The 16464-nt window shown below is 49.1% G+C and overlaps 1 protein-coding gene across 1 annotated transcript in view; it reads left to right on the plus strand.

The window, feature by feature from the left end:
* FAM120A (family with sequence similarity 120 member A) overlaps positions 1 to 16464 on the plus strand; it is a 225659-nt gene that overhangs the window by 150568 nt on the left and 58627 nt on the right. Inside the window, exon 7 of the mRNA XM_063940739.1 lies at positions 4140 to 4423. Within this exon, the coding sequence (XP_063796809.1) occupies positions 4140 to 4423 (284 nt within the window). The remainder of the gene's footprint in view (positions 1 to 4139; positions 4424 to 16464) is intronic.

The raw sequence follows: 16464 nt of genomic DNA on the forward strand, positions 1-16464 counted from the left end.
CGTCATTTAAGCGACAAAAGAGACGGGTCGCTCTATTTCCATCGTATTCTCATTTTGGGGATATTTTGAAGGAGGCTCAACATTTTTTGCTTCTAAAAAGCTAAGATATCTATATCCTTTTGCTGAAGAAGATACAAAATCTTGGGAAACACCCCCTAGGCCCCTATTACACATCTGGCCAAGGCGACGGTCATTCAGTCTGTACAATAGGTCTCTTTAAAAGAAGCTACCGATGGGGAGACTGATGCATTCCTTAAACCTATTTTTACTTTCTCTGGTATTTCATTATGACCCATCCTTGCAAGTGCTTGGGCCCTTAAAGCTGTGGATGACTGGCTAGCAAGGGTAGTCCGATGATCCTTCGGAAGGCTATTTAATTAGCCGAACAGATTGCCGAAGCACTTGCTTATGCTGGCGAGGCCCATGGCGGGGGGGGGGGGGGGGGGGCAAAAGTCCCTTTCTTTCAGTAGCAACTCAAAAGACAAAATCTACAAGTTTTCGGTCCTTTCGCACCCATCCTTTCGGACTTTCTCTAGATTCACTCTTAGAGGTACATTCCGAGGTAGAGGAAATCGGTCAACCTGTAGACCTTCTGCCAAGACTGCCGATAAATCTGCTGCATGACTGTGCAAAGCTTCAGGGGAAATCATTGGTGGTTGGAGCCCGTCTACTTCAGTTCAGAGACCAGTGGCTCCAATCCAGCCCGGATCGATGGGTAACTGGGGTGCTTTCTCGAGGATATATTCTAGACCTCGAGGAAACACCTCCCAACCGATTTTTCATCACTCCCATTCCTTCTGATCCTGTCAGGCGACAGGCTCTAATTCAGGCAGTTTCCTTGCTTTTAGAAAATGGAGTAATTCTTCTGGTTCCACCTCACCAACAGGGTCACGGATTTTACGCCAGCCTTTTTCTCGTTCACAAACCTACGGTTTGTTTTGACCAATTCTCAACCTCCAGTGTCTAAATCCATACCTTTCAGTGGAAAAAATCAAGATGGAATCCATTCGTTCAATCATCCGTACTGTGGAAGCGAACAAGTTTTTGTCTTCCATAGATATGAGACGTATACTTACACGTCCCCATATGGGAAGGGTCACCAACACTCTTGACATATTCAATTTCAGGCTCTCCCATTCGGCCTGTCTACGGCACCTCGCGTTTTCACAAAGATAATGGCTCACATGGTTGCGGTATTGAGATGTCAGGTGGTAAATATTACTCCGTACCTGGACCACCTGTTACTGAAGACTCCATCAGAGTCACTTCTCCACCAACATTTGACACTCACAGTAACCACCCTCCGCTCCTTTGGGTGGATAGTGAATCTACCAAAATCATCCCCCCTCCTGTCCCAGAAGATGATTTTTCTGGGTCTCCTCTTTGACACCAGGAATTAGAGGGTGTTCCTACCCAAGGAACAAAGTTCAGGATCTGCAGTCACGGATACAAATTCTCTTGCAAGCTACCTCTGGTTTCAGTGCTCAGATGAATGCAGGTGTTGGGCAAAATGGTGGCGACCTTCGAGGCGGTGTCGTATGCCAGATTCCGTACTCTTCTCAGATGTTGGTCACGGACAGGACAAAACCTGGATGCGCAGCTTTTTCGGTTATTGGTCCAGACCAGGCAATCTTTTCTGTGGTGGCTTCGGAGTTCCGATCTGTACAAGTGGGCTCCCTTAACCATTTGGTCCTGGATGCCAGCCTTACCGGTTGGGGAGGAGTTTTTCAAGATCAGCATTTCCAAGTTCTCTGGACCACTCAGGAATCATCCCTTCAAATCAATATTCTGGAATTGAGGGCAATCCGGTATGCACTGGTTCAAGTGCAGTTTCTTGTACAGGGTCAGCCAGTACGCATTCAATCAGGCCATGCCACCACAGTAGCATACATCAACAAGCAGGGCGGAACTCGGAGTTGGAGAGCCATGAAGGAGGTATTGCATATTCTCAAATGGGCGTAGTCATGGACTCCAGCCATTTCAGCAGTCCACATACCGGGAGTGGACAACTGGGAAGCGGATTTCCTCTGCCGCCACACGGTTCATGCAGGCGAATGGGAACTTCATCAGGAGGTGTTCCTCTCACTGATGTCTCGTTGGGGAAATCCCGACATCGATCTCATGGCACCCCGTCTCAAAAAGAAATTACATCAGTATGGGTTTCGGTCACAGGATCCACAGGCATCGTTGGTCGACACCATGACCGTTCCTTAGAGGTTCCAGCTGGGTTATGTATTCCCTCCTGTACCTCTACTTCCGCAGCTGCTTCAACGAATTCATCGAGAGGGGCTGTCAGTCATTCTCATTGCACCAGATTGGCCTCGGCGCCAATGGTACTCTCCTCTACGCAGCATGGTGACTGGGGAACCTTATCGGCTGCCACTGTGTCCGGATATTCTCCTTCAAGGACTTTATTCGCCACCACAATTTACCCCGACTGGCTTTGACGGCATGGTTCTTGAATCCCGCATCTTAAGATCAAAGGGTTTCTCTCCTGCTGTCTTGAAAACTATGCTACAGGTTAGGAAACCAGTCACTTTGCGGCTTTATCACCAAGTATGGCGTATTTACATAGCTTGGTGTGAACGATGACAAACTTGCTCCTGACGTTTTTTCGTTTGTCACGTCTTCTGTCCTTCCTTCAGGACGGTCTGACGAAGGGTCTCAGTCTTTCCTCGCTTAAGGGTCAGGTTTTGGCCTTGTCTGTTCTTTTTCAAAAGAGATTGGCTACCTTACCAGAAGTCATACCTTCAAGGGGTCTGGAGGATTCATCCTCATTATGTTCCTCCAATTCCATCTTGGGATTTAAATTTGGTTGTAATGACTCTTCAGAAGCCTCCCTTTGAGCCTCTGGAGTCAGTTGAATTACGTTTTCTCACTCTTAAGGTTGTGTTCCATTTGGCTATTGCTTCGGCTTGGCGAGTTTTCGAGTTATCGGCTCTCTTGCAAACCACCCTTGTTGGTCTTCCGTGATGATCGGGTTGTTTTACGTACTAAATCCTCTTTTCTGCCAAAGGTGGTTTCTAAATTTCATCTCAACCAGGACATTATTGTTCCTGCCTTTGGTTCCAATTTAGCCGATGAGGATATACACTTGGCTTTATTGGATATGGTTCGGGCTTTGCACATTTATCTTTCTCTTACGGCGGTTATTAGTCATATGGTCTTTGTTGGTTCTGGTTGACGCTCCTAAGCGGGGTTGGCCAGCCTCCAAAAATATGGTGCCTTGTTGGGTCACGTCCGCTATTTGTCAGGCTTATGTTTTATCTGCTGTTGCGGTTCCTGTTCCACTGCGGGCTCATTCGACTAGAGCTGTTGGTGCTTCCTGGGCTTTTCGCGGGGGCGCTTCTGTTGAGCAGCTCTGCAGAGCGGCGACCTGGTCATCCGTGCATAGCTTCACAAAGTTCTACCATTTCCATATGTTTGGTATGGAGACTGCCTCTGTTGGGCGAACTATTTTTCTGACTGCTTTGCCATCCACTTCTTCTTCCTCTTTTTAGCTTGCTTTAACTTGCTTAGTAAGTGCGCACCGTCCCCCAGATTGATGAAGGAGAAAAGAGGAGTTTTTTTACTCACTGTAAAATCTTTCTCAGAGTCCATCTTGGGGACGCTGCGATCCCTCCCTTTCTTTTTGCGAGTCTGGTTTATTTGTTACTGGTTTATGCTGTCTCTCCTGGCTTGGCTAAACGTTAACTGAGGGCTGAGTGGTGGAGAGATTGTACATGGGAGGGGTTAGAGGGTGAGGAGTCGCATTTTAATAGGTTCTGTGCCAAACTCCATACCACACACTCTAACCCCTTAGTAAGTGTGCAGCGTCCCCCAGATGGACTCTGCGAAAGAGATTTTACGGTGAGTAAAGAGATCCTGTTTTTTTTTTTGTTTTTGTTTTTTTTAAATCCAAATAATAAATAATTCAGGATCCAGTGGGTGACTTTGGACGATAGTAAGTAATGTAGTGGATATACAGCCATTGGAAACTACAGAATCCACCCCCACAGAAGTAAGCAGCCAGTAGTAGCTTTTTTGATTTCATTAAATGCAAACCTGGATGCACCTGGGGCATCATGGTGACTATCTCCCAAGTATTTCCATTGTTTCTTATCCTACAATCATTTGAGTATTTGCTATCTTTTTTTCAGGCCCCACACATGTCTAGTCATAGTGGTGCTAACGTTAAAGGTCCATATCCGTACAACCTGCCTGAGTCCGCAGCCTCCATCAGTCCCACGAGTAAAAGTGTGCCTGAGCAGAACAACTACAGTAACATTCCTCAGGAAGGCAAGCACACACCCCTGTATGAGCGGTCTTCTCCCATAAATCCGGCACAGAGCGGGAGCCCCAACCATGTAGATTCTGCCTACTTTCCACGCTCTTCTACTTCATCCTCCTCTGACAATGACGACGGCAATGGAGGAGCCAGCAAGTGAGTTGGGTTTTCATAAGCTTGCTTTAATGTCTTAATCTGTTAATTGTCAACTAATACCTCTTTTATGCTAAATGAGGCGGGTTGCACCCGGGAGCCTGACCCGCCTCAGGCCACTCTGTTGCTGTTTTCAACCCGGTAAATGGGTCGCATTGACTCTGCTTCCTGTTGACACAGCACAGTTTACTGGCTTAAAACAGTGTTCAGCCCTGCAAGCTACCCGAGTTGGAATACAGAGTCACTCGACCCGGATTATTCCAACTGGGCCGTTTTACACCAAACAGCAACAGGGGTTATGCACGCTCAAATGCAATAACCCATGTTCAAAGCTGGCGGTGTAAAAGAGGTATTAACCTTCTAGAGTAGCAGAACTACACAGTGTTTCGGAGATCTGTACTCCAATATTAAAACTTTGTGGACTCTGCTGTCTGGAGCTTTTTGAAGTGGTTTAGTGGTCAGCCTTGAAGCGCTAGATTTCGTGTTCTGGCAATGCTGAATTGCTGCCTGCATGGAGTTTGCAGGTTCCCCTTCATTTTGCTTGAGCTTTTAATGAAGTTCTGGGTTCATTTGATGGTCCAAATGCATACTAGTAGGTTAAAAATGGCTCCTGCCTAAATTGTTCATCTTGTGATTGTGTATAGAAATTGGTTTGTGAGCTCAACTGGTGCAGTGACTAATATACCTAAATAGAAAGCATCAGTCCTTAAAACTTTGACACTTGTGCTTGATAGGCAAGGCCTAAGAATATGATTGAAAATCATATTTCTCTAACGTCCTAGTGGATGCTGGGGACTCAGTAAGGACCATGGGGAATAGACTGGCTCCGCAGGAGACTGGGCACTCTAAGAAAGATTTAGTACTACTGGTGTGCACTGGCTCCTCCCTCTATGCCCCTCCTCCAGACCTCAGTTAGAATCTGTGCCCGGAAGGAGCTGGGTGCATTTTAGTGAGCTCTCCTGAGCTTGCTATTAAGAAAGTATTTTAGTTAGGTTTTTTATTTTCAGAGGGCAACAGACTCTCTGCTACGTGGGACTGAGGGGAGAGAAGCAAACCTACTAACTGCGGCTAGGTTGCGCTTCTTAGGCTACTGGACACCATTAGCTCCAGAGGGATCGAACACAGGAACTTAACCTTGGTCGTCCGGAGCCGCGCCGCCGTCCCCCTCGCAGAGCCAGAAGACAGAAGCCGGCGGGTTGAAGCAAGAAGACGTCAAAATCGGCGGCAGAAGACTCCTGTCTTCATATGAGGTAGCGCACAGCACTGCAGCTGTGCGCCATTGCTCCCACACTAACCCACACACTCCAATCACTGTAGGGTGCAGGGCGCAGGGGGGGGGGGGGGGCGCCCTGGGCAGCAATTAAGTACCTCCTGGCAAAAAGCAGCATATATACAGCTGGGCACTGTAATATGCATGAGCCCCCGCCATTATTTTTACACAAAATCGCGGGACAGAAGCCCGCCGCTGAGGGGGCGGGGCTTCTTCCTCAGCACTCACCAGCGCCATTTTCTCTCCACAGCTCCGCTGAGAGGAAGCTCCCCAGGCTCTCCCCTGCAGACTCACGGTAGAAAGGGTAAAAAGAGAGGGGGGGCACATAAATTTAGCGCATTAATCATATATACAGCAGCTACTGGGTAAACACTAAGTTACTGTGTAATTCCTGGGTTATATAGCACTGGGGTGTGTGCTGGCATACTCTCTCTCTGTCTCTCCAAAAGGCCTTGTGGGGGTCCTGTCCTCATATAGAGCATCCCCTGTGTGTGTGGTGTGTCGGTACGCTTGTGTCGACATGTTTGACGAGGAGGGCTATGTGGAGGCAGAGCAGGTGCAGATGAATGACGTGTCTCCGCCGACGGCGCCGACACCTGATTAAATGGATATGTGGAAGGTGTTAAATGATAATGTAAACTCCTTGCATAAAAGGTTGGATAAAGCTGAAACCTTGGGACAGTCGGGGTCTCAGCCCATGCCTGATCCTACAGCGCAGACGCCGTCAGGGTCTCAGAAGCGTCCATTATCCCAAATTATTGACACAGATATCGACACGGATTCTGACTCCAGTGTCGATGGCGATGATGCAAAATTGCAGCCTAAAATGGCTAAAGCCATCCGCTACATGATTATAGCAATGAAGGATGTATTGCACATATCAGAGGTAAACCCTGTCCCTGACAAGAGGGTTTATATGTTTGGGGAGAAAAAGCAAGAGTTGACTTTTCCCCCTTCACATGAGTTAAATGAGTTATGTGAAAAAGCGTGGGATTCCCTTGATAGGAAAGTGCTGATTTCCAAAAGGTTACTTATGGAGTACCCTTTCCCGCCAACGGACAGGATGCGCTGGGAATCCTCCCCTAGGGTAGACAAAGCTCTGACACGCTTATCTAAGAAGGTGGCCCTGCTGTCACAGGATACGGCCTCCCTAAAGGATCCTGCGGATAGGAAGCAGGAAAGTATCCTGAAGTCTGTTTATACACATTCAGGTACTCTACTGAGGCCGGCAATTGCGTCGGCCTGGATGTGTAGTGCTGTAGCAGCATGGACAGATAATCTGTCTGAGGAACTGGATACCTTGGACAAGGATACTATTTTACTGACCCTGGGGCATATAAAAGACGCTGTCCTATATATGAGGGATGCCCAGAGGGACATTTGCCTACTGGGCTCTAGAATAAATGCAATGTCAATTTCTGCCAGAAGGGTCCTGTGGACTCGGCAATGGACATGTGATGCCGACTCCAAAAAGCACACAGAGGTTTTACCTTACAAGGGTGAGGCATTGTTTGGGGACGGTCTCTCGGACCTGGTTTCCACAGCTACGGCTGGGGAAGTCAAATTTTTTGCCATATATTCCCTCACAGCCTAAGAAAGCACCGTATTACCAAATGCAGTCCTTTCGATCACAAAAAAGCAAGAAAGTCAGAGGTGCATCCTTTCTTGCCAGAGGCAGCGGTAGAGGAAAGAAGCTGCACCATACAGCTAGTTCCCAGGAACAGAAGTCCTCCCCGGCTTCCGCTAAATCCACCGCATGACGCTGGGGCTCCACATGTGGAGCCAGGAGCGGTGGGGGCGCGTCTCCGAAATTTCAGCCACCAGTGGGTTCGCTCACAGGTGGATCCCTGGGCTATACAGATTGTGTCTCAGGGATACAAGCTGGAATTCGAAGTGATGCCCCTTCACCGTTACCTCAAATCGGCCCTGCCTGCTTCCCCCATGGAAAGGGAGGTAGTGTTAGCGGCAATTCACAAGTTATATCTCCAGCAGGTGGTGGTAAAGGTTCCCCTCCTTCAACAGGGAAGGGGATACTATTCCACAATGTTTGTGGTACCGAAACCGGACGGTTCGGTCAGACCCATATTGAATTTAAAGTCCCTGAACATTTATCTGAATAGATTCAAGTTCAAGTTGGAATCGCTCAGAGCGGTCATTGCAAGCCTGGAAGAGGGGGATTTTATGGTGTCTCTGGACATCAAGGATGCTTACTTGCATGTCCCCATTTATCCACCTCATCAGGAGTACCTCAGATTTGTGGTACAGGACTGTCATTACCAATTCCAGACGTTGCCGTTTGGGCTCTCCACGGCACCGAAAATATTTACCAAGGTAATGGCAGAAATGATGGTGCTCCTTCGAAAGCAAGGAGTCACAATTATCCCATACTTGGACGATCTCCTCATAAAGGCGAGGTCCAGAGAGCAGTTGCTGATCAGCGTAGCACACTCTCAGGAAGTGTTGCAACAGCACGGCTGGATTCTGAATATCCCAAAGTCGCAGCTGATTCCTACGACGCGTCTGCCCTTTCTGGGCATGATTCTAGACACAGACCAGAAGAAGGTGTTTCTCCCAGCGGAGAAGGCTCAGGAGCTCGTGACTCTAGTCAGAGATTTCTCTATCGTCCTAGTGGATGCTGGGGTTCCTGAAAGGACCATGGGGAATAGCGGCTCCGCAGGAGACAGGGCACAAAAGTAAAGCTTTCCGATCAGGTGGTGTGCACTGGCTCCTCCCCCTATGACCCTCCTCCAAGCCAGTTAGATTTTTGTGCCCGGCCGAGAAGGGTGCAATCTAGGTGGCTCTCCTAAAGAGCTGCTTAGAGAAAGTTTAGCTTAGGTTTTTTATTTTACAGTGAGTCCTGCTGGCAACAGGATCACTGCAACGAGGGACTTAGGGGAGAAGAAGTGAACTCACCTGCGTGCAGGATGGATTGGCTTCTTGGCTACTGGACATCAGCTCCAGAGGGACGATCACAGGTACAGCCTGGATGGTCACCGGAGCCTCGCCGCCGGCCCCCTTGCAGATGCTGAAACATGAAGAGGTCCAGAATCGGCGGCAGAAGACTCCTCAGTCTTCTAAAGGTAGCGCACAGCACTGCAGCTGTGCGCCATTTTCCTCTCAGCACACTTCACACGGCAGTCACTGAGGGTGCAGGGCGCTGGGAGGGGAGCGCCCTGGGAGGCAAATGAAAACCTATTTGGCTAAAAAATACCTCACATATAGCCTCCGGGGCTATATGGAGATATTTAACCCCTGCCAGAATACACTAAAGAGCGGGAGACGAGCCCGCCGGAAAAGGGGCGGGGCCTATCTCCTCAGCACACAGCGCCATTTTCCTTACACAGCTCCGCTGGTCAGGACGGCTCCCAGGTCTCTCCCCTGCACTGCACTACAGAAACAGGGTAAAACAAGAGAGGGGGGGCAAAATAGTGGCAAAAATTATATTATAAAAGCAGCTATACAGGGAGCACTTATTATAAGGCTATCCCTGTCATATATAGCGCTTTTGGTGTGTGCTGGCAAACTCTCCCTCTGTCTCCCCAAAGGGCTAGTGGGGTCCTGTCTTCGTTAAGAGCATTCCCTGTGTGTCGGTACGTGTGTGTCGACATGTATGAGGACGATATTGGTGTGGAGGCGGAGCAATTGCCAAATATGGGGATGTCACCTCCTAGGGGGTCGACACCAGAATGGATGCCTTTATTTATGGAATTACGGGATAGTGTCAACACGCTAAAGCAGCCGTTTGTCGACATGAGACGGCCGGACAATCAGTTAGTGCCTGTCCAGGCGCCTCAAACACCGTCAGGGGCTGTAAAACGCCCTTTGCCTCAGTCGGTCGACACAGACCCAGACACAGGCACTGATTCCAGTGGCGACGGTGACGAATCAACCGTATTTTCCAGTAGGGCCACACGTTATATGATTTTGGCAATGAAGGAGGCGTTACATTTAGCTGATACTACTGGTACCACTAAACAGGGTATTATGTGGGGTGTGAAAAAACTACCTATAGTTTTTCCTGAATCAGAAGAACTAAATGATGTATGTGATGAAGCGTGGGTTGCCCCCGATAAAAAGATGCTAATTTCAAAGAAGTTATTAGCTTTATACCCTTTCCCGTCAGAGGTTAGGGCGCGCTGGGAAACACCTCCTAGGGTGGATAAGGCGCTCACACGCTTATCTAAACAAGTGGCGTTACCCTCTCCTGAGACGGCCGCACTTAAAGATCCAACATACACACATACAGGTGTTATACTACGACCAGCTATAGCGTCAGCCTGGATGTGCAGTGCTGGAGTAGTTTGGTCAGAGTCCCTGATTGAAAATATTGATACCCTGGATAGGGACAATGTTTTACTGTCTTTAGAGCAAATAAAGGATGCATTTCTTTATATGCGTGATGCACAGAGGGATATCTGCACACTGGCATCACGGGTAAGTGCTATGTCCATTTCGGCCAGAAGAAGTTTATGGACGCGACAGTGGTCAGGCGATGCGGACTCAAAACGGCATATGGAAGTTTTGCCGTATAAAGGGGAGGAGTTATTTGGAGTCTGTCTATCAGATTTGGTGGCCACGGCTACAGCCGGGAAATCCACCTTTTTACCTCAAGCTACTCCCCAACAGAAAAAGACACCGACTTTTCAACCGCAGTCCTTTCGTTCCTTTAAAAACAAGAGAGCAAAGGGATATTCATATCTGCCACGAGGCAGAGGAAGGGGGAAGAGACACCAACAGGCAGCTCCTTCCCAGGAACAGAAGCCCTCCCCCGCTTCTACAAAAGCCTCAGCATGACGCTGGGGCTTCTCAAGCGGACTCGGGGGCGGTCGTCTCAAGCATTTCAGCGCGCAGTGGGCTCACTCGCAGGTAGATCCCTGGATCCTGCAGATAATATCTCAGGGGTACAGGTTGGAACTAGAGACAGATCCGCCTCGCCGTTTCCTGAAGTCTGCTTTACCAACGTCCCCCTCCGAAAGGGAGACGGTTTTGGAAGCCATTCACAAGCTGTACTCTCAGCAGGTGATAGTCAAGGTACCTCTTCTACAACAGGGAAAGGGGTATTATTCCACTCTATTTGTGGTACCGAAGCCGGACGGCTCGGTAAGACCTATTCTAAATCTGAAGTCCTTGAACCTGTACATAAAGAAGTTCAAGTTCAAAATGGAGTCACTCAGAGCAGTGATAGCGAACCTGGAAGAAGGGGACTTTATGGTGTCCTTGGACATCAAGGATGCGTACCTCCACGTTCCAATTTACCCCTCACACCAGGGGTACCTCAGGTTCGTTGTACAAAACTGTCACTATCAGTTTCAGACGCTGCCGTTCGGATTGTCCACGGCACCTCGGGTCTTTACAAAGGTAATGGCCGAGATGATGATTCTTCTTCGAAGAAAAGGCGTATTAATTATCCCATACTTGGACGATCTCCTAATAAGGGCAAGGTCCAGAGAACAGCTAGAGAGGGGATTAGCACTGTCTCAAGAAGTGCTAAAACAACACGGCTGGATTCTGAATATTCCAAAATCCCAGTTAATGCCGACAACTCGTCTGCTGTTCCTAGGGATGATTCTGGACACGGTTCAGAAAAAGGTTTTTCTCCCGGAGGAAAAAGCCAAGGAGTTGTCCGAGCTTGTCAGGAACCTCCTAAAACCAGGAAAGGTGTCTGTACATCAATGCACAAGAGTCCTGGGAAAAATGGTGGCTTCTTACGAAGCAATTCCATTCGGCAGATTCCATGCACGAATTTTCCAGAGGGATCTGTTAGACAAAGGGTCAGGGTCGCATCTTCAGATGCACCAGCGGATAACCCTGTCTCCAAGGACAAGGGTATCTCTTCTGTGGTGGTTGCAGAGTGCTCATCTATTGGAGGGCCGCAGATTCGGCATACAGGATTGGATCCTGGTGACCACGGACGCCAGCCTGAGAGGCTGGGGAGCAGTCACACAAGGAAGAAACTTCCAGGGAGTGTGGACGAGCCTGGAAACGTCTCTTCACATAAACATTCTGGAACTAAGAGCAATCTACAATGCTCTAAGCCAGGCAGAACCTCTGCTTCAAGGAAAACCGGTGTTGATCCAGTCGGACAACATCACGGCAGTCGCCCATGTGAACAGACAGGGCGGCACAAGAAGCAGGAGTGCAATGGCAGAAGCTGCAAGGATTCTTCGCTGGGCAGAGAATCATGTGATAGCACTGTCAGCAGTGTTCATCCCGGGAGTGGACAACTGGGAAGCAGACTTCCTCAGCAGACACGACCTTCACCCGGGAGAGTGGGGACTTCATCCGGAAGTCTTCCACATGCTGGTAACCCGTTGGGAAAGACCAATGGTGGACATGATGGCGTCTCGCCTCAACAAAAAACTGGACAGGTATTGCGCCAGGTCAAGAGATCCGCAGGCAATAGCTGTGGACGCGCTGGTAACGCCTTGGGTGTACCAGTCGGTGTATGTGTTTCCTCCTCTGCCTCTCATACCAAAAGTATTGAGAATTATACGGCAAAGAGGCGTAAGAACGATACTAGTGGTTCCGGATTGGCCAAGAAGGACTTGGTACCCGGAACTTCAAGAGATGATCACGGAAGATCCGTGGCCTCTACCTCTAAGGAGGGACTTGCTTCAGCAGGGTCCCTGTCTGTTTCAAGACTTACCGCGGCTGCGTTTGACGGCATGGCGGTTGAACGCCGGATCCTAAAGGAAAAAGGCATGCCGGAAGAAGTCATTCCTACTTTGATTAAAGCAAGGAAGGAAGTAACCGTGCAACACTATCACCGCATTTGGTGAAGATATGTTGCGTGGTGCGAGGATCGGAGTGCTCCGACGGAGGAATTTCAACTGGGTCGATTCCTACATTTCCTGCAATCAGGATTGTCTATGGGTCTCAAATTGGGATCTATTAAGGTTCAAATTTCGGCCCTGTCGATTTTCTTTCAAAAAGAATTGGCTTCAGTTCCTGAAGTCCAGACTTTTGTTAAGGGAGTGCTGCATATACAGCCTCCTGTGGTGCCTCCAGTGGCACCGTGGGATCTCAATGTGGTTTTGGAATTTCTAAAATCTCATTGGTTTGAACCACTAAAAAAGGTGGATTTAAAATATCTCACATGGAAAGTGACCATGTTACTAGCCCTGGCTTCGGCCAGGAGAGTGTCAGAACTGGCAGCTTTATCTTACAAAAGCCCATATCTGATTTTCCATTCGGACAGGGCAGAACTGCGGACTCGTCCGCATTTTCTCCCTAAGGTGGTGTCAGCATTTCATCTGAACCAGCCTATTGTAGTGCCTGCGGCTACAAGTGACTTGGAGGACTCCAAGTTACTGGACGTTGTCAGAGCATTAAAAATATATATTGCAAGGACAGCTGGAGTCAGAAAATCTGGCTCGTTGTTTATATTGTATGCACCCAACAAGATGGGTGCTCCTGCGTCTAAGCAGACGATTGCTCGTTGGATCTGTAGCACAATCCAACTTGCACATTCTGTGGCAGGCCTGCCACAGCCTAAATCTGTAAAGGCCCACTCCACAAGGAAGGTGGGCTCATCTTGGGCGGCTGCCCGAGGGGTCTCGGCATTACAACTTTGCCGAGCAGCTACGTGGTCAGGGGAGAACACGTTTGTAAAATTTTACAAATTTGATACTCTGGCTAAGGAGGACCTGGAGTTCTCTCATTCGGTGCTGCAGAGTCATCCGCACTCTCCCGCCCGTTTGGGAGCTTTGGTATAATCCCCATGGTCCTTTCAGGAACCCCAGCATCCACTAGGACGATAGAGAAAATAAGAATTTACTTACCGATAATTCTATTTCTCGGAGTCCGTAGTGGATGCTGGGCGCCCATCCCAAGTGCGGATTATCTGCAATAATTGTACATAGTTATTGTTAACTAATTCGGGTTATTGTTAAGAAGCCATCTTTCAGAGGCTCCTCTGTTATCATACTGTTAACTGGTTTTGATCACAAGTTGTACGGTGTGATTGGTGTGGCTGGTATGAGTCTTACCCGGGATTCAAAATTCCTCCCTTATTGTGTACGCTCGTCCGGGCACAGTACCTAACTGGCTTGGAGGAGGGTCATAGGGGGAGGAGCCAGTGCACACCACCTGATCGGAAAGCTTTACTTTTGTGCCCTGTCTCCTGCGGAGCCGCTATTCCCCATGGTCCTTTCAGGAACCCCAGCATCCACTACGGACTCCGAGAAATAGAATTATCGGTAAGTAAATTCTTATTTTCTTAAAACCGAAACAGGTGTCGGTGCATCACTGCACGCGAGTCCTGGGAAAGATGGTGGCATCATACGAAGCCATTCCCTTCGGCAGGTTCCATGCGAGGATCTTTCAATGGGATCTGTTGGACAAGTGGTCCGGATCGCATCTTCAGATGCATCGGCTGATCACCCTATCCCCCAGGGCCAGGGTGTCTCTTCTGTGGTGGCTGCAGAGTGCTCACCTTCTCGAGGGCTGCAGGTTGGGCATACAGGACTGGGTCCTGGTGACCACGGATGCGAGCCTCCGAGGATGGGGGGCAGTCACTCAGGGAAGCAACTTCCAAGGGTTGTGGTCAAGTCAGGAGGCTTGTCTGCACATCAATATCCTGGAACTAAGGGCCATATACAACGCCCTGAGTCAAGCGGAGCCTCTGCTTCGCAACCAACCGGTGCTGATTCAGTCAGACAACATCACCGCAGTGGCTCATGTAAACCGCCAGGGCGGCACAAGAAGCAGGGTGGCGATGGCGGAAGCCACCAGGATTCTTCGTTGGGCGGAGAATCACGTGCAAGCACTGTCAGCAGTGTTCATTCCGGGAGTGGACAACTGGGAAGCAGACTTCCTCAGCAGGCACGACCTCGACCCGGGAGAGTGGGGACTTCATCAAGAAGTCTTCACGCAGATTACAAATCGATGGGAACTGCCACAGGTGGACATGATGGCATCCCGCCTCAACAAAAAGCTAAAAAGGTATTGCGCCAGGTCAAGGGACCCTCAGGCGATAGCTGTGGACGCACTAGTGACACCGTGGGTGTTCCAGTCGGTCTATGTATTTCCTCCTCTTCCTCTCATACCCAAGGTGCTGAGAATCGTAAGAAAAAGAGGAGTGAGAACAATACTCATTGTTCCGGATTGGCCAAGAAGGACTTGGTACCCGGAACTGCAAGAAATGCTCACAGAGGACCCATGGCCTCTGCCTCTCCTGTTGCAACAGGGGCCCTGTCTGTTCCAAGACTTACCGCTGCTACATTTGACGGCATGGCGGTTGAACGCCGGATCCTAGCAGAAAAAGGCATTCCGGATGAAGTTATTCCTACGCTAATAAAGGCTAGGAAGGACGTGACCGCAAAACACTATCACCGTATATGGCGAAATTATGTTGCTTGGTGTGAGGCCAGGAAGACCCCTACAGAGGAATTCTAGCTGGGCAGGTTCCTGCACTTCCTACAGTCTGGAGTGACTATGGGCTTGAAGTTGGGGTCCATAAAGGTCCAGATTTCCGCCCTATCTATTTTCTTTCAAAAAGAACTGGCTTCTCTTCCTGAGGTTCAGACGTTTGTTAAGGGAGTGCTGCATATTCAGCCCCCTTCTGTGCCACCAGTGGCACCTTGGGATCTCAACGTGGTGTTGGGTTTCCTGAAATCCCACTGGTTTGAGCCACTTAAGACCGTGGAGCTAAAGTATCTCACATGGAAGGTGGTCATGCTATTGGCCTTAGCTTCGGCTAGGCGTGTGTCAGAATTGGCGGCTTTGTCATCCACAATTTTGTCGTCCACAATTTCTGCCGAAGGTGGTGTCATCTTTTCATTTGAACCAACCTATTGTGGTGCCTGCGGCTACTCGTGACTTGGAGGATTCCAAGTTGCTTGATGTAGTCAGGGCTTTGAAGATTTATGTGGCCAGAACGGCTGGAGTCAGGAAAACTGACTCGCTGTTTATCCTGTATGCATCCAACAAGCTGGGTGCTCCTGCTTCAAAGCAAACTTGCTCGCCGGATCTGTAACACGATTCAGCAGGCTCATTCTGCGGCGGGATTGCCGCATCCAAAATCGATAAAAGCCCATTCCACAAGGAAAGTGGGCTCTTCTTGGGCGGCTGCCCGATGGGTCTCGGCATTACAGCTTTGCCGAGCAGCTACTTGGTCGGGTTCAAACACCTTTGCAAAATTCTACAAGTTTGATACCCTGGCTGAGGAGGACCTTGTGTTTGCCCATTCGGTGCTGCAGAGTCATCCGCACTCTCCCGCCCGTTTGGGAGCTTTGGTATAATCCCCATGGTCCTTACGGAGTCCCCAGCATCCATTAGGACGTTAGAGAAAATAAGATTTTACTCACCGGTAAATCTATTTCTCGTAGTGGATGCTGAGCGCCCGTCCCAAGTGCGGACTTTCTGCAATACGTGTATATAGTTATTGCTTAATAAAGGGTTATGTTATGTTGGCATCCGTGGTTGATGCTTTGTTGTTGTTCATACTCTTAACTGGGTATGTTATCACAAGTTATACGGTGTGATTGGTGTGGCTGGTATGAGTCTTACCCTGGATTCCAAAATCCTTTCCTTGTAATGTCAGCTCTTCCGGGCACAGTTTCCTTAACTGAGTTCTGGAGGAGGGGCATAGAGGGAGGAGCCAGTGCACACCAGTAGTACTAAATCTTTCTTAGAGTGCCCAGTCTCCTGCGGAGCCCGTCTATTCCCCATGGTCCTTATGGAGTCCCCAGCATCCACTACGGACTACGAGAAATAGATTTACTGGTGAGTAAAATCTTATTTTGGCATAGTACAACTAAAATTTGGGAAAACA

Source organism: Pseudophryne corroboree, chromosome 9 (genome assembly GCF_028390025.1).
Source record: "Pseudophryne corroboree isolate aPseCor3 chromosome 9, aPseCor3.hap2, whole genome shotgun sequence".
NCBI classification, from domain to species: Eukaryota; Metazoa; Chordata; class Amphibia; order Anura; family Myobatrachidae; genus Pseudophryne; species Pseudophryne corroboree.